This window comes from Metopolophium dirhodum, chromosome 1 (assembly GCF_019925205.1).
Source record: "Metopolophium dirhodum isolate CAU chromosome 1, ASM1992520v1, whole genome shotgun sequence".
In the NCBI taxonomy this organism is placed as follows: Eukaryota; Metazoa; Arthropoda; class Insecta; order Hemiptera; family Aphididae; genus Metopolophium; species Metopolophium dirhodum.
Window position 1 is genome coordinate 3,640,623 of NC_083560.1, and position 27,181 is coordinate 3,667,803.

Consider the following 27,181-nt stretch of genomic DNA (forward strand, 5'->3'; position numbering starts at 1 on the left):
GGTATTAAATTTGAATGTGGACATGTAGATACATAAAATGTATTTTATTCTAGCATCCTGGTGAAAAGTTCAAACTACACCGCTAGGTACTTTAATTATACATAGCTCAATAGCTGTCATACGCGCAAAATATGGCCCAAATACTACCCAAAAGCGAATAAAACACGAATTTTGAGCACAAACCAATTATGTTTTAAACTACGTCCATGCGAAAATAATATATATTTTACTGCCGAGTGCGTATACACAGAACGGGTTTTGTAATTGGATGCGTATCAATTAGTATTAATATAAATTGTAACTAAATGATTCACCTAACGAAAATAAAATATATGCTTAACAATAGGTAGGTAATTAATACTTGATGCTTAATTAATCTGAGAAATCATTATTATATTTTAAATAAACAATAAATTAAATTAAACACATTTTTATAACTGAATAAGTAATTAGCTACAATACATAAAACTGTGTAGAAACTATTAGATTTCATTTCTGATTGATGAATCAAATTAGTAATTACCTAGCTTATATTATAATATACATTTAAGAAAATAAAATGATGTGAAAAAAATCTATCTATTGTCTTCAATTGTATAACTTGCCACATAGTATACGTCATTTAACTTGAACATTATCACAATATTTAATCATTGTCATCATCTGAAATTAAATCAATACCTGCAAAATGTCAAAATAAATATATATACTCAATCTTATCAATACTAAATAAAAAACAATATTCGCACAATCTATTTAAATTTTAAACATCATATGCAATATCAATATTATAAATTTGATATATTCTGAAAAATATGCGTTTATATTTTCTAGATTCTAGTATTCATACAGATTAAAAAAAATGCATTTTCCATATTTTTCTTTTATAAGAGTAACCTCATAGAAATAGGTTATGGAAATTGGCAATGCTAACGCGCACTGAACTTCACTTCATTATTTCAATCGCCTAGCTAATATTAGTATGCCATTTTCCGCCCATGTACAATTGTCGAAAACTAATGTAAATGAAAACCGATTTAATTGAGAGTATGGCATGTCAATCTTAAAGTATTAACTGGGCCTATTCATTCTGGGCCTGATGGAACAGGATAAAAATTGATCGCTTCCTGAAGTGACTCTTATATGAGACGTTGTATAGTATAATAACATACAATTTAAATTATACTGAATATTATCATACGTATATATCATACATAATATTTTATTACCTATATATTATAAGTATTTAATAATATTTTAATTAGAATACTTACTCATTGAGTGGTTTGCAAAAACAGGATATCCATGCCTGTTAAAAAAATCACTCATAAATCCTTCTTGAATTGATCCGTAACTAGATATTATTGGCAACTGTATTTGAGGCATTTGCTCATCTTGTTGTTCATCGTCAGATATACACTAAAAATAGTTGAACAATTATAGTATAAAAATATATTATTTGGTAGTTAACAGACTGGTAGGTAATTTAAGCAATTAAAAGCATGTATTTACATATCCAAACGCTATGTTATCTGAATATCTATAAGCGCTGTAGTAATTATGTTGACATGTATAATTACATATTTTCTGTATACTATATTATAATAAATATTAAATAAAATTTAGAAAAACGTGTTTACAAATAGAATGTCCAAATGTAAATTAATACAATTACATAGATTAGTAAATTTTTTTATAAAAATTAGCTCAAATATTAACTTATAAAATTGCAAGAATGGAAAGTAAAAATATGTTGTATACGAAATAGATAATTATTATTAAAATACTCATGTCTAAAAGCACACTATTATTGAATAAGATTTCCAATTAAATATAAAATTTTTTTAACATTAATAATTCAAATTATCCACTTGTATTGTGTTATATTGGTACTTAGACAATATTGTCAATGTGTAAACTATTGTAAACATAAGCTGTTCAAAGCTAGTATCAATGTATATAGTAGTACATTTGGCTAAAATGTAATATATGGTAAATTAGTATGTGGGCCGGTACTTTTTTATTCTCCTGGGCCGAAGTCCCCCCTCCCCTTTCTGCCTCAATTTTTATTTGTTTTGAAAACAATGATAAAAAAATAATAATAACAATGTGTTTTAATATACTATTTGACTATAACGACTTATGTTTGTGGGTTATATTTTGTGATTATAGTATATAATAATATGCTATTAAGAGGTAAGAATATCGACCGTTTCTAAAGATTTCAATATAGGCAATTTTCTATTTGTGTGCATGTGGGTCGTGTAAATGTGTGCGTAGTAAGAGATCTGTGAGTGACTGTGTATAAAATAAATAGCGGAGCGCTCCGGCATGACGTGTCCACACATGTCAGTAACAGTAACAGTATTTTCTATAATAAGGAGAATATGTGTATTTACTATCAAATCGCTCAATAAACTATATTATTGGAAATACAAAAATAAATTTTCATAGAATTTTTTAATACTATTCATACCCCTTAAACTAATGTATTTACTATTATTAATACAGCGTAAGTAGGTTGATTTAATTTTAAGAGCTTATGTTATAAATTAATATTTAAGCTAATTTTATAAGAAAATAAATATGTTATCTTGCAGGTAATCTACATGATTGAATTATTTTGCATTTTAGCCAATATTTTATTTCTTATTATTATTAAAATGTTTTTCATGTAGTTTATAAGTTATCTAACCTAAAATAATTCTAACCTAACCAGAGCAGACGCTGAATGTACATTTTTTATAATACTAAGCATGTTAATTATACTGTGTAGTATACTAGTATCCGATATACACAGTAGTTGCTGATTTATATTACGACTCATAACACTGTTATACATAACATATAATATGGTCAAACTTTTTATTATATCCTATAATATATCCTATCTTATTATAATATACATTTAGCTTCAATATAATATCTGTGTACTTCAACCACAACATAAACTAGAAATCGGCTGAAAATATTTTAAGTGTATTACCTGTACACTGCTATTACTATCATTGCTGTCATCTGAATCCAATATAAGTAGTGTTTAAAAATTTCATGAAATTTAAAAAAATGAAATATTTCATGAAATATTTCAAATATGTGAAATATTTCAGTATTTTAATAAATTTTGTTTTTTTTTAAACAAGTTTTATTTTTATGTATGTAGTTGTCATAATTTACTTTTATAATTTTATACTACTGAAACCAATCACTAATTACCCATTACCTACTCATTAGTGATGGTTTTTTTGGTATTATACATTTAAAATAGTATTCAACATTTTTAAATTGATAAAAAAACATACAAAAATGTTTAAATGATACTATATGTCTATATGTCTATGTCTATATTAAGTATACTAAATGCTTACATTAGTGTACCATACACTTTTATAAAATTAAATACTTATAATAGATTTATATATACAAATATAAATGTGGTATGCAGGTAAATGGCCAAGTTTTTAATAGTTATACTAGTGATAACTAGTAGATAACTACTGAATATAGTTTAGTTTAGTAGATATACCTAAAGCCTAAAAGGAATTGATAAATTATTATAATATAATAATTTTTATAAATAAAAACCATAAACATAATATAATAGTTATCATAATATTATTATTTTATGAATTTATCATATTCATAAGTTCATCTATTTCAGTACTATCCATATCAATGTCTGAGTTCTGTTCTTCTTCATTTTCCAAGTTAACACTTATAACACTACAGTCACTCTCTTTAGTATTGTCTTCACATTCAATTTCTTGTAGTAGCTCATTATTACTGTCTTCTTCAATTTCTTCTAGTTGTAGCTCATTATAACTGTCTTCTTCAAATTCTTCTAACAGTTTTTCATAATAATCTTGCTGGGCAAGTGGTAGATTTACTTGTTTTTCTTGTTCTTCCTTCAACTACCAACAAAAATATATTTCAAATTGAATACTGTAAATAATAATGAAAATACAAACTATGTTTGATTAATCTCACCTTTAAATTGTGTTTAACATAAACTAATTTTCCTGCTCTGCTGTTGGTAAGTCTATTTCTTTTGGACGAATGCACATCTTTATATATAATGAATGTTCTTTCGGAAGCAGCTGATGTAGCAGGTAGTGACAAAATCTTTGAGGCTAACTTTGAAAGTTCAGTAGATGAACAGTAAGCATTCCACCACACAATTGGTTCTAAATTGACACACGCCTCCCATACATAGGTATTTGAAAAAATCCCTTCTTTAACCTACATTAAAAAATAAATTATTAACAAAATGGAAAATGTATTTACTACAATTTATATTTTACTTATTTATTATTTTATCTCTTTGAAGAAATAAAGATTCATTGAAAAAACCATCATTTTTTAAATTTACCTTATACTGAGCGAAATCATACATGACTTTCTGTTCATCAATATCCAAACATATTGTAGATAGTCTATGAATGAATGTAGCAGCCTCAATATTTTCATCTGCAGTCAAATTATTTCCACGATACTTTGGATGTAGTACATTTGCAGCTAAATGAATTTGTTGAACACTAAATTCTTTTCTTGATTGAATTTTATTTTTAATTATATTTTTTTCAGTCTCAAAACAAGAAACATTTTTTATACAAGTATCATATTGTTTTTTAATTTCAACAAATATCTCTGGAACAATACTGAGTTGTGGTAAATCACTTTCTATTCTTGTAATCCAGTATGCTATGGGCTTTAAAAAATTGTGTAAATTTTTTATACGGTCCCAAAATGTATCATTATTTATAAATTGTTTCACACTTGGTATAATGTCTTCTTCGCACCGCTCATCTATGTTTAAGAGTCGTATTATTTGTTTATTAGCTAAAAGACTGTTAAGAAAAACTACTACTGAACCCCATCTGGTTTGAACAGGCAACATCAGCGATTTTTTTTTATTTATACTCGATTCTTTTTGCTTTTCATTAAATATTGCGTGTAACACGTGTCGTCTTCTAATGTTATTGACAATTGCAACTCCACCTTTTATGACTATTTGAAATGATTTTAAAGATATAATATCATTTATTAATAAACTTAATGCATGCGCAACACAGCCATATGTTGTAATATGCTCATACTTATTATTTATTTCTCGCCAAGCTTTTTTCATATTAGCAGCATTATCAGTTACTATTCCAAATACTTTTCCTGGTCCAACTTCTTCAATAATTTCTATCATTACTTTTGCCATATAATTACCTGTATGTCTTTCAGTTAAAGTGGGTAGAGATTTATAAAACACAGGTTTGGGTGTTGTTATTACAAAATTAATAATGCTTTCATTTCTAATATTCGACCAACCATCACACATCAACCCTAGACAGTGTGATCCAACAATAAGTTTCTCAACAAAACATTTTATACCATTAACTTCACTGTCCAAAAGTTTATTCGATAGTTGATAAGAAGAAGGTAATACATAAGCTGGCCTTATTTTTTCAAACAGTTTCGTCCAATAAATATTATCAAGAAGTGATAAAGGTGATCCACTTGCATAGATAGCTTTTGCTAACATTGAGTCTAGTTTTAATTTTTCATCCTTAGTTACTTTATCAACAAATGTTTGCATCGTGGAAATATTACTCAAAGTAGATGATGTAAAAGAACTTGCAGACAAGCATTTTGTATCAGATAAAGTACTATCCCTTATTCGTTTAAATTCTTTATTAGGGGTGGACGTGGTACCAATATTAGTGATCCAAGAGTCCAACGTATTGCAGTTATTTGAACTTGAAGTTGGCTCAGGTTCATCACATATATTGTTTTCAATGGTATCATCAGTATTTTCCACATCATTCACTGATTGGAAAGATCCTATTAATTACAAAGAATATATCATTATATTATCAGGATTACAATTTACAATACATATAGCCCATAGGCTTTACGGTGACTAGACATACCTATTGGCTGTTAATGAATTTATAAAGACAATACCAATTTGCTTTTGGAAACTTATACTACTGTCCTGAATAAGAGCCTTAGCACTTCAGTACATAAAAATGTATTGATTTGAAAAGATTTAATTGCAAATGGAAAAATGATTTAAATGGCCCGAATTGATCAATTTGTAGACATTTTTAGTTTTTATCAATAAGACAATAACAAAATATGATAATTGATAAATATATGTATTATAATTTATATTATTATGACTAATTTTTGTTATTAACACTAAATAACTAATATTTGCTAAGCAGTTTTATAATATTTGTATTGATTTATGTAATGTGTGGTCTACAAATATAAATGTAAATTCAATCTAATAACTAAATAGGTACCTACTTAAGGTGTTGATTAAATTTTATTATTAGTGAAGTTATGTTTTTAGTCATGAAACTCACAGGATTTATTGAAAAGTAAGATTAAAAACTATATTAAGTCAATATGTTAAGTTTCAAAATAAATAAAGGTTAATAATTTATTAATGTAAGTAATATATTTTATATAATATAAATTATAATATGTACTTTAAAAAAAAAAATATCTGGACATCTATCTAATCACCGTACCTATAGGCTATAGCCACTATAATGTCTACTTGTACAATTTTACACGGTGAGTCGTGACGTTCAACGGTTTTAAATCTATGAATAACATTATATATTTTTCCATTAAGGCGGTTGAAAGTGGGTCGTTTTTTCGTGCATTTAGACCAATAAGCAAAAGAAAAAAAACACACTTCTAGAAGTCCAATTTTCATTTTGAAAAAATGTTTGGATTTGTTTACTCCTTGTCTGTGTTATGTAGGAAATTAATTTTTAATTTTATGTTTTTTAGTAACAATAAAGTAAAAGTGAATTTTGGAAAAAAAAGAAAATTAATTTGGTACTATATTAATTAAACAATAGAAAAAATCGAAAATCCATTTCCTACATAACCTAGAAAACAGAATAATGAATTTAAATGTGTTTTCAAAATTAAAATCGGGCTTTTGGTACTGGGTGAATTTTTCTTCCGCTTTTTGGGACTTTCATAGCCACATAGGAGTTGAAACATTTTCAATTGCAAAATATAGTGACGTGTGACTGCGCGTAGGTACGCTATACCGATTTCCGAGAATCTTAGCCGCGACTATTATACGGGCGATAAGAAATCAATTACATAATATTATAATGATACACAGCTGCTAAATAAAATATTATTTAGTATATTATGCCATCGTGATTCAGTCCGTGCACTATTTGTACTCACTACCAATTTTATTTTCTTGTGGTAAAAATGAGTAATTGGCGTTTTGGTAATAAAAAACGAGCTAAATTATTCATAAGACGAAAAAAGTTGAAACACAATTTGGCAAATTTACAAAAAAAAAATGAAGAAATTCAAGAACTCGGCAATGACGACAGCAATAACGTTTCAGAAATAAGCAATAATCAGTTAAAAAGTTGTTCAATAATGCGATATTATAATTATTTTAAATCTCAGTGGTATTTTAGATTCTGAGCGAAGCGATGAATGTATTGATTTCACAATGATGTGTGTTTTTTTTTTTATTTTTTTTTTTATTTTTGTGTCTGTCATCACGTTTTAGGACAGTAAAAGTGCTTGGATTTTCGGCCATTGTCAGTTTTCAATTTTTTTAGATTTTTTTTCTATAAATATCAATAAAAATTTATCTGTTGAGTAAAAAAGCTTGAAAATTTAATAGAAGGCTCCTAGGTTATTGTTTCAAAGGCAGATGAAAAAAATTAAAAATCCTTAGTCACAGTTTTTATTTATAAGCATTTAAAGTTCAAATTTTGACAAAATACGGAAAAATCACGAAAAATAGTAAATTATTTTGAGTTGAGAATTCATAAAAATTTTTCTTTTTAAATCTAAGATTTGAAAATGTAATATAAGATTACTCATAAGTCATAAGTTTGTCTACCTTTATCAAAAAAAAAAATGTCTAGAAGAAACTTAAATTAAATTTTTATGAGCGTCTGAAATTTATATTTTTACAACATTTGATATTTACTCGATTTCTCATGTAACAATTTTCTTATTTTATTGTAATTAAAAAACGAATGACTGTAGATACATCTATAATTATTTATTTTGTTTTTACTAGACACTTGTTACGTTGATGTTTAATTTATTATTTAGGCGTCTATCATTGGGTATAGGATCAACAAAGTTCTTTTTATGGGCGTACGTAATAAACACTGTTCAGTTTGCTAAAATAATGAAAATAGTGAAAAAGAATCACCATTTCATCAGTGTTTTAAAAATTGGAATGGGACTTCTACTGCCATGGAATCCGATATAATTGTCGAGGGATTCTGTCAAAGTGTGACTATGCATAATTTAATATATGATAAATTAATTGGAGATGGAGATTCAAGTATAATTAAGAAGTTAACACTTTCTAAACCTTATGCAGATTACGACATAGATGTAAAAAAAATAGAATGTATGAACCATATTTTAAGAAACTATTGTAATAGAATTATAGACATGTCAGCTCGTCGTAAAAGTTCTTCTGGAACTGTAGTCCCGGGGTTTTTAAGGAAAACATTAAAAGATAGAAGGCTTAAATTAAGGTATATTAAGAATATAATATATAATTATACATTTATGTAGCAATATAATATAATACAAGCAATTGTTTTTTTAAAGACTTACTGTTGTCAATATATAATTTATAATGATTATGTTTTTGATAAAACTATGAACTAGGTACATTATACTTTATGTAAGTACGATGTTGTATAATTTAGTTTTGTCAATACAATGCGCGGTGTGACGGTAATAAAATTATTGTTGAACTGTTTACTGATAAAACGAAATAATTACGCGTTCGGGGAACTAACGCACACCAATGATCAGTTATTACACACACACTCACACAGCAATTCCCAATGAATATAACATATTGCCTATACTCAACCCCTAAAAAACGGTCCACTTTCAACCGCCTTAAATAAAAACACTGAAACTATTAACTATCAGTAAGAAAGTGGTATTCATGGATTCAAAAACGTTTTAACGTTAACTGATAGATTTAAAAAATAATATTTATACATACCTGAATCCGATTGAAAGGCGTCTTTTATATTTTTTGGGCATTTATTACACTTTAAAATGTGGTTTAATTGACGAGTTGCGTTTTTAACTGTGGTCCAATTGCAATAATTACAAGTTTTTTTAATAGTATTATTTTGTTTTTTGTCGCTCAATTCTCTAAACACTTTATGTATTTTTGCACTATGTTTTCCCATGATGACATATGCTATACTATACGTCTATACTACATAGGCATATAGCATGTAGTATGTCGATAAACGTTCGTACAGTAATAATTATTATAAAAATTAAAAGATTATATGATAAATATGAAATGTCTATAGGTCTATAGGTCGTCGACGATAAGAGCCATTCCTGGGGAAAAAACCAATTTTTGCTATAAACAGCCGAAAACAAGACCCTAATATAGTATAAATAGTATAATATGTCAACCACGGCACTCATTGCATTAATATTGTTAATATCAATGATTATACCAAGAACTCATGGAATGTACTGTTAATAATTGATAAAAAAAACAATCATTATAATTTGATTTCAAAAAAAAATACAATGTTTCACGTTTTTGTGAAATATTTCACCATGTAGTGAAATATTTCAAAATGAAATATTTCACATGAAATATTTCATACTTCAAACACTAAATATAAGTATTGAATCATCTATGATACTATGACGTCTTTGAGATACTTCTCCGTTGTGAGTCGAGACTTCCCCTTCAGACATACTCGAACTTCCACTACAATTTTCTAATTTAATTTTCTTCTTTGCTGCATCCTTATCTGAAATTCAATATTTAATGCTTTATAAAAATTGTTTGAACAAGTTAAAATCATCAAGTTACCAGTGGCAAAAATATTTTCTATGTGTTACATTAAATAGTTGAATACTAGACTTGATATTCTCGTTTAATAGCTAAATGAGTCAGTTTTTTATATCCACTTAACAGTAAAATAAAGAACAATATTTAATATTAATGAATATACAGAGTGATTATGTCGTTGTAAATGTGTTGTATTCTAACCAGGCAAAATTATTTACCTCAATTTCATAGTGTTTAACCATGTACTTGTACCAAACAGCAAATTCAATGATAATAACTTTATTTTTTAATGGATTCTGTTCAGATCAGTATAGAAAGTGTTAGTCGTGTATTAAATAACCAAAAATATAAACCATTGATGGTGTTGGATGATTACAATTACAATGATATTTGCCAGACTAATTTATACCCAATGAACGCTTAAACAATAATTATCATTTTTTATATATCATTGTCCATTGATGATTGATAAAATTAATAATTTAACTCTTATAAAAACAACATCTGTTGTTCATTCTGTTGTTCAATTCATGTTGAAATGTAGATGGGCTTAATAATTAAAATTTTAAAAGAAAACCTATGAGGTTCACTAGATAATAATATTATTCTTACACCTAAATTTTATAAGAGGTCAATTCAATCTAGCTTATAAACTAACAGACCTAAATGTATATTTTGTGAGCGTACAATTTGCTATCTTATGCATTTGTAAGACAGAGAGAATGTATGCGGGATAGTGCCCTCTTAATCAAAGATAAAAAGTGACCACACCATTATTATACTACATTGTTGTGCCTGTTGGTTGACTTTTATTTCATTGGACTTTATTTTGGGAATTTGTGTTAGGTTAGACATGTATTAATCAGTTGGTTATTGATTTTTTTGAGTGAGTTTCATATATTTAGCATATATAACAAATTAATTAAATAATAATAAATCATACCTGTAACTCTTTTGCAAACTGCACAGCACCACTCTTGTTCAGCTTCAAGAAAACTGCACAACCTATGTGTTCCATTTGATCCACATGAATTGCACAAAAGAATTTCCCATGGTCCGCTGTTTAGAAAATAAAAAAAATATATATTAACGCAACGTGTATTATTATTTTTACATATTTTTTTTAATTTTAAATTTTTTATAATTAAGTTTATCAATATTATAACAAAAAGTTGAATATTTTTGAATAAGAATCAAATTTATTTTAATATATCAATGTCACAAATATTTCATACGTTATTTAGATACATATGGATTATTTAATGCTGTTAGTTTAAAGCTGGTTGCTTTTTTGTGCATTTAATCCAATATGCAGAAGATAAAAATATATACAGTAAACTTTCGGTAACTCGAAGCTCACAGAAAAAGAATTTTAAGTTATCAAAATCTTAATGTGTTATTGGTATTTGGTAGTGAATTTTATTCGTTTGAGGTGTCGAGAATTTTGAGTTATTAATGTTTAATTACCGACAGCACACTGTACTTCCAGAAGTCCTATTTTAATTTTGAAAAATATTTGAATTCCCAATTCTCTTTGCTTAATAATTAAAACTATTATTGTTATAAAAAAAAATTACTTACGATGGGAGTTGATACTCTTCGTTATGTGGACATAGACATGTTTCTATATTGCATTTTCTTTGCCTTTCCGAGAGCTCGGCAAAAGCATTGGGTACAGTTTCCCAAGAGGGGTCCCTGTGAATAAATTTTTTGTTGAAACTTTTTATAGTATTAAATAATTTAAAGCGTAGATTAAATAACACCATAGATAGTACAAACTATTATAAAATCTGAATAATGAGTGACAAATGGCTGCATTGGTGTTGCCTATATCATATTATATTATAGTGTTATTTAATCTATGGTATCAGTGAATGCATATTAATTTTGTACAAGACTTAAAAGTTATTAAAACCATTTATTTACAATACAATTATAGAAGGATCATCTTTTAAAACTACTTAATAGGTAATTATTAAATTAGTAACTTCTAGTTCCAAATTTACTTTAAAAAAAAAATGATATTTAATGTATAAAGCATCTTTAAACAAACAAGGTAATTTTAAGTGCTTATTAGTTTGAAATATTATTCCATTTGATAAAAATGTATTAGTTTTTTTTCGTGTTTTCTTTCGAATGATGAAAATTTTAGTTTCATATTCAGAAGTAGAATATTTATCGTAGTACTCCAAGATTCATGAAAATAACAAATCATATTTGAATCGAGCCCATGAAGTAATATAAAAATTGAATTCTTCTCATATGAAAATTAAATTTTTTATTGTTTATAATTTTGTACTTGATAAGGGAAACTTAACACTTTTTCTTATGGTTTCATACATACATACTTATTACATTTCAATAATTGGGATAAATAAGACTCAATTTACCTTGATGGTATGTAGATTCCAAGCGTTAGCATTCTGGATTTGAATTTTTCAACATCGTTGCATAATGGGCATTTAAAATAGTAGCCTGTATTTAAGGCCAAATCTTTAACACATTCTCGGTGAAACCAAGCATCACCTTTGCAACACGGTGCCCAAATAGAAGTTGGTATAGGGGACGGTACAACAGCATCTTTACAAATAGCACATTGGGCAGTAGACTTTTTTAACGCAGATAAATTAACAGTTTGCGTAACACAATGCTTTTGGCAAAACGATCTAAAGATATTTGTTTCAATAAGAATGATATAGAAATAGGTTTACAAATATAAAATTAAATACGTACTTAAATGACTGAAAGTATTGATGTATTGATCCGTTTTTCATGCCACAAGGTAGATGAAACACTTTTCGACATTTTCCTCGACAGCATGATATGGAAGCGCCTTTTTTTTTGCAATAAAAGCAATTCTAAAACAACAATCATGATGTAACTATAATCATAACAGCAATTAGGTTGTGGCTTGGGGGGGGGCTTAGCCCTCCCTGATTGAATTTAAGCCCCCCTATATTTATTCATATATTAAACCTTGTTTTAGTTAATCTAATATTAATTTATCATGTTTTATTGATAAATTGTGCCAAACAATTTTATTAAATGTTTGAATGTACTTTAAAATAATATTTGACATTTACTTTTTTACTTTTTAAAATTAATTTGTAATGAATAACTCTAAGGATTTATGAAGTGTTTGGAGGATTTCATAAGATCAGAAATTGTTGTTACCAAAAATGTTTTAAAAGTTATTGGCTTGGAAATTCTGCAAAACCCCTTAAATTCGTTGAAAAACTAACAAATTTTTCCAAATTATTAAAAACTATTTATTATAGCAATAACTTTGCTATTTAATATGAAAGTTTATTTTCGGTCTATGCGAATATTGAAAACATTGATGAAATAAACAATTTATGCTACAAGAACGATTTAGTTGTGTTCTTCCACCCTTTCTCCCTTCTATTGCAAGTTTTTTCAATTCTTTGTAAGTTCCTTTATCTAAATCTAACATGATTTGTTTCATATAAGACCGTCTTCCTGGTTTTCTTTCAATTTTCAAATATTTTTAACTATTTATGTCTATAATACTAGACACTGTAAAATATAGGAAGAACATACTTGCTTAGATGCTCGAGAAAGTTCAGCTCTAATGTCTTTTAATAAAAATCCATAAATGCCTTCATTGTCTGCACCATTTTGAAGGGATCTTGATGATAATAGCTGAAAATAAGTTTATAGTTATATTTTACTAATAATATATTAATGTTTTATAAATCCACTTACAATACAATAATGATGAATAATAACATCATCTAATTGGTATAATAATCCATATAATTTTTCACTTATTTCTTTATGTCCACACAACATACATGCTTTGTTATGCATTAAATTCAGCTCTACCATCACATTTTTGCGTATGGGTTGACAAACTGTTGGCTTCGATGCATTACCTGTTAAAATTATAACATTTCATTAAAATTCAGTTTTAAAAATTAATAATAGTTGTTATATTTTAGATAAGTAAATCAACATTTTCAAGCATTTGATTATGCAACTGTTGCACATTATCTATTTGGAGTAATCATTTTTCATCACCTTTTTTTTTTTTAAATTGGTGTGACAGAGAACTTATTTTCTAAACTGATAAGAATACAACACTTTCTAGAAATTGAGAAAATTATATAGGATAGGATATGGAATATGGAGACGGCATAATGAGCTAAGGAGTAAATAGAAATATCATCGGGACAAGGTGACTTAGAAATTTAAAGGAAACACACTCTATCGACCATCAGTAACTGAGTTAACTGAAATGCAACCATGAGAGGGTAGATACTGAGAGAGTGTTCATGCATTATAGGGTTGGATTGGGGAGGAATTTTTGTTAGAGGTTTAGTTTTATATACTGATGAAAAATATTTTATGATGAGGTCGGATATGCCCTCACCATTTCTGGCTATTTCCACATCTAAATGTAGAGACTTAGAAATAGTTTGGGAACGCGTATTGTAAGATACCCACTTCCAAAAATATTTAGGATCAGTCCTGTACGTTCTGAACAATGTATTAAGTCATTAAACACTAATTTTTATTGAGATTTCTCTTGTGATCTTTTTTTTTTTTTAACTGAAAACCATGTATAAAAGAGAAGCTTTTAATAATAGAACATCCTGTAATAGATGTGAGAAAATGTGTGCACTTAGTTATACCTGATTTTATATTTAGCCCACCAAAGAGATGTAATAATAATATGTTAAGCAATACATACTATATACATATATACTTTTTAACTCAATATTCAATTATGTCCTCCATAGGTACCATATTAATTAATTAAAATGTATAATGATACTTAAACCAAGAATTAATAATGTTTATGCAAACTTAATTTAAAGTGATATATTTTTAACTTAACAATTTATTAATATGGATATTATGGATAATTTAAATCAAATTTAACAATATTGATTAGAATTAATTTTGAAAATAAAAATTCCGGCAAACCGGACGGTGGATACTCACGTGTTCTAGAAACTGGCGCCATGGATGTTATGAATATTTGTCCTCGTGTGGATACCCGTTCGTCGCCGCTTCTGCTGACCCTGTTGCTCTGACGGCGATAACGAAGAAGAATGCAATTTGCCACGGCTGCTCGACTTGTAGTGGCTGATTACGATTTCTGACTAGGAACACTAAAATTACGGTAGAGGTTACTGATGAAGCACTGACACTTATACTGATACTGATGTACTGGAATTCTAAAATATTATTATACATTTCTTTGTATTTTCATAAAAAGTGTACTGTATTTCATCTACCAGTACGATATTATTATATTTTACGATTAAAATTAATATTTTATTCGGATATTTTTCACTGAGTACTTAATATCTTCGATTTTAGAAACCTTTTTTCTAATAATATTCAATATATACGAGTACCCTTAGCTAAATTCATTTTGATACGCAAATTATATAAATTACAACACAAGAATTTTTACAATAAAAAAGTGGATTTACATTATTGTTGTTTTTTTTCAAAAATCGTTGTGTCGCAATTGCAGTAAGATTTTCTCAAAAACACAAAGAATTGCATGTATTTTAAAATGTTAAAAACGCGAATATTTCCCAACTTCATTTTTTTAAATAAAAATATAATACTTATAATGTATCCGTATATCTGGGTTATGTTTATTTTCCATAGTTATTTTAGTTCATACTATTCAACTAGTGTTTTATTTGTTATAATAGACCCTGCTAACGTTTCGTGTTAATTTTAATCATCATAACGAACAGTAACATTTTGTCAGCGTAGGATATTTTATATTATATTTATATTGTAATTCTTAGTACGGTAGCCAGTAAGTTGAACGAATATTATTTGCACATAATCATATAATAATTCTTATTTAATAATATACTTTAGAAGGTTCAAGTATCCAAGAATAATATTTTTAAATTATAACAAAACAACTAAAATTGTTATTTACTAAAAATAACTATAAACAAATTGTGTTTACATATTTTTTTAGATTTTTTGGTTACAGAATAATTAGTTGCTTACATAAAACATTGTTTTAAATGTTTAATCCTTATCTATAAAAGTTAAACATTTTATAATTATTCAATTACTAAATAATTAGTAATTTTTGAATTTGCTTAATTTTTTATAACATTTGAACATTAAATTCTTATAAAAAAAATCTTGCCTATGTACTTTTAATATTTTTATACTGATAATGTAATAATGTGTTAATAATGCCTTGTATTTTCAAGCTTTTTGACCAACAAATAAAATTGTATTGACATATTTAATTGAAACAATAACTAAAATATCGGGCAAGTGGGTGACGCACTGACGCTCTGCAATATATTATGCAAGTGGGAATGCAATGAAGGAGATACGCGCTGCCGGACGAAGACCGGTCGTCGCCTCGTGTCTTCTCTTTTCGATCAGAGTATAATAAACTATATTTCGAATATTATCAAAATCGTTTATAAACTTATATATTGAACGGGACTGTGATTACTTGCAATCAACAAATTTGTTACAGTAAAGGACACATATTAGCGAACGGTAGTCACTCGACGAGAATTTTGTAACCAGTTCAATACTAATAAACAAAAAAACGAGTAGATATAACCAACTGATTACAATGTGATTTTAAACAAAGGTGTGTAGGATTGCAAGGGGTGCTTAGTTTCGGGTTAAGAAGCTTGAAAGACGGCACATTATTAACAAATGGCGTCGTGCACAAACGTGCTCAAAAAGACATTCCGGCCGTTGGCTTGTGAATGTACAATTGCCTGGTCAAAAGGTAAAAACAAAACGGTAAACGAGATCAAATAGTTTTACTTACCGTTAGTAGAAGACTTGCAATCTAAATTTCAGATTCGAACGGATGGAAATTCACCAGAAAACTATGATACCGATACGGGCATAAAATGACGACCGTCTCGAACAACGATATCGTAGTAAATGCCGACCGTGTGGATGTGCGGCTGTCGTAGCGCCCCTGTCTGGGTTAGGTGAGGTAAGAAACATGGCTGCCATCGCGTCGGTACCACACCGATAGATAAATAATTATATGTTTTTCTTTTTCTGGTAATGTTTAAAACCAAAATTTTATTGTTTGTGATTTGTAGGATATTTTTGATTTCCGAAAATGTATTTCGTTTGGTCTATGATATAGATATTGTCCCTTTTTTAAGTCCAAATTTGCGGTTTCTGGCAATGGGTACGAGATTAATATTAACGAAAGTAATTTGGTGTCTACTGTAACTGTAGAGTTGCCAACCCAAATCACACGTAATTGCCAAAAAGAGGTGCTCCTATTTTCATCGATCATCTTAAATATTATATATTATTGTTAAGTCCTGAATATACTGAATATTTATATTTGGCTCGTCAATTATTGGATAGTTTTATTCGGCATTTTGAAAGTATATAATAATATGGTCGTCACTCAATATCACACAATATACACAGACTTTTGCATTGATGTGATGATTATGCCAAATTTGGTCCATTTGACCAATGTTCTACTTTTCCCTTTGAAAATTATATGGGTGTTTTAAGACATATAATACAAAAATCTTATTAGCCATTAGGATAAATTTTAAATAGATATAATAAGAAAACAAGTGTTCCAAAACACATAGATTTTAACCAAGATAAATTTCATCTTTCTGGTCCTCATTACAATGGACCAAAACATGAAAGTACTACAAGATATTCTCAATTTAAGGTTCTTTAACGTTTTTGCAGCCGTGAAGCTGTACCGCAGTCTTCTATAACTAGTGTTGAATGTATTGCAGATGCCAACCAAAGTCAATCAAATTATATTGTAAATCATGTAAGTGTACAAGATTTGTTGAAGATGTAAAAGAATTTTCATTTAAATGTTCCTTTTTTAATGACAACTGTAGTAATACTTCGATAACTACACCAAATAATTTTATTCTTGGACAGAAAAAATATGTTAAGGATCAGTCTTATGACCATAGTTCTGTACACTACAGTTTATGTGTAAGTTGTGAAAAATTTCATGGTTTTGAATATATTAAAAATGAAAAATCTTTAAAAGATTTGACTGGGTGGGTCTTCGTACGCTCTTTTTAACTTACTTTTAAATATGCTTCCAGATGTAGGTATAAATAGTACCTTAACAAACAGTAAGAAGCTTCTACTAATTTCAATGAAACGAAAACTTGGTGTTACCTTTTCAGCTCTTGGAGTTTTATTTAATATTCATCGTACCACTGCCAGCAGAATTTTTATAAACTTACTTTCTATCTTATGTGATAAAATTAAACATTTTATATTTTGGCCTAGTAAAGAAACTATCTCAGAAACTCTCCCATATGCTTTCAAAACAAATTATCCAAACTGCTGTTGTATCATAGACTGTACAGAAATAAAAGTATAGTAGCCTACAACAGTTTAACAAAGAGTATGCATGTACTCTAGGTATAAGAGTGCCTACACCATACAATTCCTTGTTAGCATAACACCAAATGGTGCCATTAGCTTTCTCTCTAAATATTATGGTGGACGTTCTAGTGATACATTTATCACTAAAAACAGTGGATTTCTATCAAACCTAGAACTGGTAGATCAAGTTTTGGCTGATAAGAGCTTTCCTGGTATTAAAACGAATTGTGAATATAATAGTTCTATTTTAATTATGCCCCCAATCTTACACAATGGTAATTTTATTGAAGAGGACGTTATAGAAACTTATTATGTTGCAAGTTCTTTGCCCTGCTCAAAACATTTGATATATTAAATAAAATTCAAACAGAGCTGCTCCCTTATATTGATGATAAAATGCATATCTGCTGTTCTTTGACCAATTTACAACTACCAATCATTAAACAGTAATTCAGTTTAATTCATAAGGTAATATACATTTTGGTTTTGTAATATATTTTTTCACATTCTTAAATACTAAATTGAGAAACATAAACATTCACAATTAAATAAACTAGTATAAATAATAATAAGTAATAATTCGTATTATTTTTTTATTCATACATTATTTAATAATTATTATTGATATAAAGTAATATGAACATGAACATCAAGTAAAATTTTTATTGTAACACATTGTTTGAAACAAAGAAAACAAAATAACAAGTTCACACAATATATAAATACTATTAAATATAATATGATAGTGTAATATTAACAATTTAAATACATTTGCTCAATTTTGGTACGTAAAAATTAAAGTAGAAATATTCAATTTTAGGCAATAGAGAACTCATAAATTTATTATCTTGATTAATAGTTAATAAAATGGGTTAAATGGTATTATAAATAAATGAATCACAGAATTTTAAACCAGAACAGTACATCAATAATTGGACTTCAGTGTAATATAAAGATCTTTTTAACTCAATTTAACCTTTTTCAATATGTAAGTATTTTAAATTAGGCACATAATTTTCAATTAGTTGTTTATTTTTACATGAAATAGAACATTCTATCTCAATTATTTTGTAGATTTCTCCATTGTGGAGAACAAGGCCATCAGGGCTTGCAAAAACCCATGATGTTTTACAATGAACAACTAATCCAGAATTAGTACCTCTACTTCTTTATTTTTTAAAAGCTGCAGGCTCAATTTCTTGACCATATTTGACATTAATACTACCAGTTTTACCTAAATTAGTTTCTTTTATAAGAGTGTCTGTAAGCTTGTTGAGGCCAACAGATGTCCAATCTCTGCATGTATTAATTGTATGAGCCTTAACACTTGCTGGAATATGAAAGTGCCTACAAGCTTTACAAATAGCCAATAATGACTGAGCCATGGTTTCATTATAGATATTCAAACAAGTTTCAGATGATAAAGCAATATTTTTTATGTAAAAATCATTTTCTTTGAAATGAAGTGGATATTTTAGGTAAAAAATATTATTTATGAATTGTTTTTGTTTTGGTTAAGTATTATGATTAAAAAATGTTTTCGGTTTAAACTATATATGATACTTTGTTCAACTTGTGCAATAATATTATTTAAAATTTGTTTACTCTCCCTTTCAACTGTAGTAAGGCTTTCTTCTTTTAAAAGTTTACTAAAAGTAGATGGTATATTTAAAATATTATGTTTTAAAATTAGATATTCATGACTCACAGGTTCTACAACACCTATAGTTGGTTTTTGTTTCTTACGAGGAAATAGTTCTTCGATGGTTTTTCCTTTTTAGTTCACCCACCTTCGATGGTTTGCACCATTGCTGCGGTATATCTGTTTTTGAAGTATTTTGTTCATTATTAATGTAGTATATCAGCTACATATGTGCTTACATTTCCGCCTGCCCTTGCAGGACAGTCACATGACTTTTGATTCACTTGTCTACCTGAATTAATCTATTAAATAAAAAAATACTATTATTTATAGGGAATAATATTGTTATTTTTATTATTATAATTAAATGTAGGTGTAACTAATTATTATAAATATTTAATTTAGTACCTATGTGTTTTAAAAAATAATTTTTAACTTACCTACTTCAAGAGTATCTTGCCATGGGTTAGAGGACACAAAAGTTTGTCTAACACAATGTCCATTTATTCTAGAAGTAACATGTTCGGTTTGCTGAGGTTTTATTTCTTTGACATCAAACAAATGCTCACTTTCAACTACTAACTTTTGTCCATTATTGTTAGAAAATTCAAAATTACACATCACAGATTGGAAACCACATCTAATAATAATTACATCTACCATTTGTTAAGTGATTTGCAATTGAAGGTAATTAAATTTAAAATAATTACAATTTAAATTCAAAAAGTATAACAAGTATAATAATAATTTTAGCTAATTTCATGTTCTATTAATGACATATGTTTATTATTGTTCAATACATAATCATATAAATATATTTATATGTCCTATCAGTATTTCTATGGTTCAATACTATAATTTATATTGTTATTACTGATAGGTACCCATATTTAAAGTATTGAATGAGTTTGAAATTTTACTTTTTTTAATATTTTATAGTTAGTACAATAATACTGCCAACAAAAATAATTTATTGCTGATTAAATTTAGGTAATACCTACTGTCCTACTACAAATTAAATATAATCATAATATGCATGTGTGTATAGAGTGAGTTATATATTTATGAATATAAAAAAGTCATTGCTAATTTTTTGATTTTACGACTTATTAAAAATTACTAAAACCTTAGGGGGGTTATTGACGATTTTATGAATGAGTCTAATATTGCGCGTAAAATCGGCGCTACCAAGTAGTACGCGAGTTGTCTCCCCAGAGCGATAGTTGTTTTCCTGCACTGTGTGTTATCCTCGTGCGACGCCGCTCCCAGTGCCGGGATTACGTCATATTGTACCTTACGCAATCCTGTCATTCATATAGCATACTATTTGTATTAATTTGTTATTATTTATTGGGCCAACCAGGCAACTACTGCCGTGATTATTATACATACCCGCTTGTTGGGACTCAATTTATTAATCTTATTCAAATTATTACTTTTAATACTTTATTACTAATATTACGATGTAAATTCTTTGTATTATTTTCTTTTATATAAGTAAAATAATTACGAAAATTATATAATTAATAACATTAATAACTATATAACATTCAACAATCATTTTTTTAACTTCGCATTTTTAAAATAAAGTTTTCATAGTTTGGACTCCAATAATACACAACTTTAACTTAAAATTACAAAAAAATAATACTAAAATAATATTCTTCATGTATAATACATATTATTACTGTCAATAATATAGTAATAACATATTATACCAAATAGTATTGTTTATGCCTCACATGAATATAGTATGACGCATGAAGTAAACGTCTGACAAGACACAATTTCAAAGCCGATAGACTCCGCTAGCCGCGCCGCCTAGGGGACGAATTTTATCCATACAGCAACAACAACCCCGTCAAGAGCGTGGTGGGGTGAAATTCCTGAGTCATTGGCAGGTCCAGAGTGCCACGTTCTTGGCAGTCGCGTCATTGTGTTTTTCTCTCTACAACAAGTAAGACGCATATTGACGCATCCACTACAACACTTAACTGGTGAGTATACCTACGGCCAAATTAAAATATACTTATACGCATATTGTCATGTTATACCTATAAGGGTTGTGAGGTATAGGAAATTGCATTCTTGATTGCTATTATTTGAAAAAATACCTTTCTTAAGACTTAAGAGGATGTCAGCGCACTATTTGTTTTCTCTCTCTGACCCACGCGCAACATAGTCAAAACGCATTTGCGCAGAATCGTTTTTTCTATGTTTTTAAGTAATCTTAGAGTAAAATCCCTCATTACAAAAAAGATAGAGAGTAATATTTTAGAGGGAATGAATCGATTTTATATTTTATTGTTATTCGACTTTCAAAATAAACAAAAACAGGAATTTAGAACACAATTTTAATTTCTTTCTTTGCCACTGTTGGCAAACCCGTTTCATGCGCTTATCGCACCGCCGGTCGCGTACGTACACGAGGTATAATTCCCACCAATGGGCCGCCGCTGCCGTGTTCTCCCGTTATCAGTTATAGTACTTATACCATACGAAATAATAGAAATTCTTAATGAATTGTAGACTATCCTTAAAACTTTAATATCTAATAATAGTCTTAAGTGTTTTAAAAATATTAAAAAATGTCCTTACTAGCTCAGTTAAATGCTCCATATGGTATTTTCAATTTAATTTATTGTCATAGACCAATCATAAATATTTTATACTTGTTAGTTATTTTAATTCAACATAATTACAGCCAATCGTATGTTTACAATTAGCATTATGAAAAATTTTTTGAAATTTTTAGTACTATTTACATTATTATAATAAATATTACATTTTATAAAATAAGATTTGTTTAAATTTATTGCCATATAGTTACCATCAAACTACTTTATAATTTAATCGATGTATTACCTAATTTAAATAACAGGCCATTTGATTTTCCTTTTAATAATACTATGGTGTCATCACAAAAGTGTCTTGTATACGGGTCTATGTCGTTTGTTAAATATTAATATTAATCAGTTTGATAATTTAATGTCATTTAAATCCCATCTTAAGTCTAAAGATTTTTCAAAGATTATATCATTATAATAAGACTGTTATAAAAAACCGTACTTAAATAACAGATTGTTTTTTCAATTATATTTTTTTGTATTCTTAAGGTGATGAAAACTCGCTCCCCCAGCACAAGCTTTGCTTTTATGGCCAATATGTAACCTATGATATTTCATGTAATTCTTTTTTGTATTATTTATGTTGTTGTTGCTTTAAATTGCATTATTATTATTATTATATTATAACTTAAAGAAATATAAAATATATAAAAATAAATGTATAATATTTAAGAAATGGCGCAAAACTGTTTGAAATTCCGACATATTATTAAACTGATAGAAATAGTTTAGAAAAAAAATATATTTAAAAAGTTAATACAGGCAATCATTTTCAATTCAACCAAATAAAATAATTATCATTAAAACCCAACGTTTTTTTTGAACTTAATATTTAATGTGTAACTTACAGTGTAATATCTAGTGGTTAGGGATGTTATGATTTTATTTTAATAATATAATAATAATAATAATACACATACTTACATTCTATAAAATTAAATAAAAATATGTTCAAATTTTGGCTTAGTTATAATTTTCTTTAATAAGGTAAAATTGTAATGAGAGTATAGATTAATATTTAATTTTTACAAAAATAATATTTTTCATTTCTTAATTCTTTGTTGCCAACCTAACCCAAATAAAACAATGTAAAATTTAAAATGTAACCGAGCATATAATCATGATATCAGAATTTATGCTTTATCACAGATATTAAATATATCTTTAATTGTGTTCTTTACTATTCTGTTCTTATTGACATGATGGCAATAAGGGGGGAGGGAATTAAATTTTTGCAGTGGTATTCAAATTAACATTAAATTATTATAATAATATTATGTTCTTTAAATTATTTTTTTTGTTTTAGACTAAAATTTCAACATGTCCCAAGATTGTCCAATTTGTTTAGGTGACATTGACAACAAAAGTTATACAAATGTGTGTAAACATTTGTTTTGTTATACATGTTTAAAACAGTGGTCAAAAGAAAGTTTATTTCTACGCCCAAATGTAAGTTTAGATAAAACATAATAGTTATTAGTTGTTAAACGTAACCATATCATATTATATAAAAAATGTATGTAATTTAAATTTAACTTCAGAAAAATGTCGTATTACTTGTTGTCTGAAGTATTTATTTGGTACAACAGAAAAAATCTAATTATATTGATTTATGCAGATAATATAAGAATTAATTTGATTATAACTAATTAGAAACGTGTTGAGTAGTTTGTGTCTTATCACAAAAGTTATGTTTTATATTTTTGTTATTTAGTCTGAACCCACTTGTCCAGTATGCAGAAAGAATTTTATACATATCTACCATTCTTTTGATGACTTAGAAAATCATAAAAGCACATATACCATCATTCCAGGAATAAACCATGACATTTTACCATCGTAAGAAACACATTATTTTTTTACATATGAAATTTATATTATGTCTAAATTTACAATATTTTAATCACAATGCTTGTTTTTCTAGTGCAATACCTAGAACTTTAAGTGTAAGAACCTTTAGTTCTATGTCAAATGGTAATAGGTAAGATATTAATAATTATTAACTATTAGATAAAGACTATTTAACATAATTTTACAATAGTTGTACATTGAAATTTCAAGATAAAAAACGTGTCATAAAATTTTTGTAAATATATTTAAAACATTTTTATTAATGATAAAGCAATTCACAAATGATTCCAAGTCTGTTAACACAAGACATCGATAATTTTATTAGTATATTGCAGCATACTATGAACAACCAACTAAACATAACAATATTTTTATACTATTTGCTCAAATGTATTATATTACACCAATAGTCCCTATAATTATAAATATTATGTATTTGAATATTGTATTGTATATAAAAAAAAATATTTTTATCTTAAAATATCTGAATTTTTATGTTCTGTCTAGAGAGTTCAGTGGAATGAACAGGTTACTTCGAAATAATGGCTATCCTGGACAAAGTGGACACCAATAATTGGTAAGTACCTTCTTATTATAATTTTGTTAAGAGAACTCCATTCTCCATTATGTGTTTGTTCTTTGTTATAAATGTACAACATAGCAAAATGTACGTTCCAAATAATACATTTAATAAATTATTTTAAAACTTATAGTGGATTGAGGTACCTATTATACAATTTAATAGTAAGATTGTCTAGAGCATCTCTGAGACTTTTATTGATATTATAGTTTTGAATTTTGTTTTAAAATGCTCATAATTTTTAGTTGAAAAGTCAATGATTAAAAAGCCTCCATAGTTTCCTGCATATTACCTTTAAATTTGAATAATATAGTGTTTTAGATTCTGATATGTGTGTGTTTCTGTTTATATAGGATTAAAATATTCCTAATTAATATAACTATTATTTTTTTTTTCTAGATATGAACCAGAGGAAGAAATCTACCGCTGTGATTCTTTAGCTGAGATTAAATCAAAATCGTCAATTTCTTCCCACTTTATTAAAAACATCAATTCTCCACTAGCATCAGTTGCACCAATAATTCTCTCAGCTATTTTTGAAGCGACTTCTTTTACACTGGAATAAAAATACATTAACATGTTAATAAAAATAGATGTATCATTAATTTAAAAAGGTTTCCTGCAGATGACACCATAAAATATCAAGTAAACAATAGGCCATTATTTTTAACTTTGTCAGTATAACAACTAAATTATTTGTTTTTTATACACTATACCAATTGTACCAATAAACATTATTTTAAATAAATGTTGAAATCAATATTTATATACTTAATTAGTGTACACATTTTGTTTGAAAAAAACAGTTAAGTATATTCCACTCGTGTAAAAATATAAACCACAACAAATGTATTAAATTATTGTTATCAATCTGGCTCCGTTGTGTTTGGACCTAGTCTGATGCTTTCTGCTCGCTTATCTAATCAAACATATTTTATTACTATTATTGTTACTTTAAAATGATCTGTTCAATATACCATGTTGGAATTTCCAGGGGAGAAGATACAAAATGCAAATTATGTACTTGCACTTTGCGTGGGCGGGCTTCAGAGAAGCTGTTTTTAGAAATTGAAGCCTTAGTAAATTCTGTTGACTTTATGAGCGACCAATTTGATAGTTTTAAAAATCATGTTAAAGAAATTTTTTGTTCTTTAAAACAAATTCAAACAGAAAATAAATTGATTAAGGATCAGAACATTAAATAATTCGAAATAGTTTTACGCCTTAACAAAAAAATTAACTCACTGGAACAGAGGTCCATTGAAAATAATATTGAACTTGTTGGTGTCCTCGAATCCCCTGAAGAGTCGTGTGCTGATATAGTTAATAAAATTACATCAAAGATAAACGTTGAAATTGTAGTTCATAACACGTACAAAATATTCACAGGTAAAAATAAAAATCCAAGAAAAAATGTTGCCGTAATTAAGTCAAAAGATTCCGGACACCAATTCTAACTCAATCAAAATAAATGAAAATCAAGGCTAATCAACTTCACCAGAACTGGGATAACAACAACATTTTAATCAATGAGCCATGACACAAGTAAACAGAAATCTCTTTTAAGAGGCGAAAAAATTTTCACGAGAGGTTGGAATTAAGTTTAAATGGTTTAAAAATTCGAAAAATTTTTGCAAAAAAAAGTGAAATGTCTAACGTTTTTAATATTGATGACGATAACTCACTATCTAAAATAGTGTAGTAAATGCTTGTGGAATTCGGCTTTTATTAAATTCAAAAACATGTATAATTTATAGAGATTTAGCGAAAAAAATACAATTTGTAATTCTATATAGGTACTAGTCATTTTAAATGTTTATGGATTTTAAAGTATACTGATCCGTATATTATATATTATATATTTAAATTTGTTATACCTTTGATTAGGAGGGATATCAAATTAACCAAATTAATTACTTAAATACTAGTTTGCTACGTAGATGATACAGTACTTTTTGTTGATGGCCAATCCTGGAATAAAGTATTTGCTAGTGTTCAATCAGAGATGAGTAAAATACAAAAATGGTTATGTGAAAATAATTTATTCCTAAACTTAGAAAAAACCTACATATTACCACACTACATAGTTAATTTGAATCAACCAAATAAAGCAAATTTATGTACACATGAGAATGACTATTTAAATCACAATATATTTACATGCCAAGCCTTTGTAAAAATAGTTAAAAACTGTAAATATTTAGGTATAGAAATGTGTCATAATCTTAAATGGAATGACCACATAAAAT

At 27.4% G+C, this 27,181-nt stretch overlaps 2 protein-coding genes and 1 pseudogene across 2 annotated transcripts; 2 read left to right on the plus strand and 1 right to left on the minus strand.

The window, feature by feature from the left end:
- Positions 1-646: 646 nt before the first annotated feature.
- Positions 647-15,022, minus strand: LOC132936202 (G2/M phase-specific E3 ubiquitin-protein ligase-like). The gene is made up of 11 exons (XM_061002924.1): positions 14,822-15,022; positions 13,580-13,749; positions 13,415-13,516; positions 12,587-12,711; positions 12,244-12,519; positions 11,435-11,548; positions 10,797-10,912; positions 9,684-9,812; positions 2,987-3,036; positions 1,275-1,419; positions 647-681 (listed from the first exon to the last, which is right to left on the minus strand). Exons 1-11 carry the CDS (start codon positions 14,841-14,843, stop codon positions 647-649), a joined length of 1,284 nt encoding a protein of 427 aa, XP_060858907.1. The 5' UTR covers positions 14,844-15,022.
- Positions 15,023-17,616: 2,594 nt separating this feature from the next.
- Positions 17,617-18,682, plus strand: LOC132936295 (uncharacterized; annotated as a pseudogene).
- Positions 18,683-21,730: 3,048 nt separating this feature from the next.
- On the plus strand, positions 21,731-25,674 carry LOC132937527 (E3 ubiquitin-protein ligase Topors-like). The gene is made up of 6 exons (XM_061004346.1): positions 21,731-21,871; positions 23,808-23,950; positions 24,216-24,340; positions 24,426-24,482; positions 24,860-24,929; positions 25,332-25,674. The coding sequence occupies exons 2-5, from the start codon at positions 23,822-23,824 to the stop codon at positions 24,924-24,926; spliced, it is 378 nt and encodes a 125-aa protein (XP_060860329.1). The 5' UTR covers positions 21,731-21,871; positions 23,808-23,821; the 3' UTR covers positions 24,927-24,929; positions 25,332-25,674.
- Positions 25,675-27,181: the final 1,507 nt, after the last annotated feature.

Excerpts from the sequence above, each read along its gene's own strand:
- LOC132937527 (XM_061004346.1), top strand. The coding sequence starts at position 23,822 with ATGTCCCAAGATTGTCCAATTTGTTTAGGTGACATTGACAACAAAAGT. Across the intron at positions 23,951-24,215 it reads GTTTATTTCTACGCCCAAAT|TCTGAACCCACTTGTCCAGT; the intron begins GTAAGTTTAGAT and ends TTTGTTATTTAG. Across the intron at positions 24,483-24,859 it reads TCTATGTCAAATGGTAATAG|AGAGTTCAGTGGAATGAACA; the intron begins GTAAGATATTAA and ends TGTTCTGTCTAG.
- LOC132936202 (XM_061002924.1), bottom strand. The coding sequence starts at position 14,843 with ATGGCGCCAGTTTCTAGAACAC. Across the intron at positions 10,913-11,434 it reads GAAGAGTATCAACTCCCATC|CGGACCATGGGAAATTCTTT; the intron begins GTAAGTAATTTT and ends TTTTCTAAACAG. Across the intron at positions 1,420-2,986 it reads ATAGTAATAGCAGTGTACAG|TGTATATCTGACGATGAACA; the intron begins GTAATACACTTA and ends AACTATTTTTAG.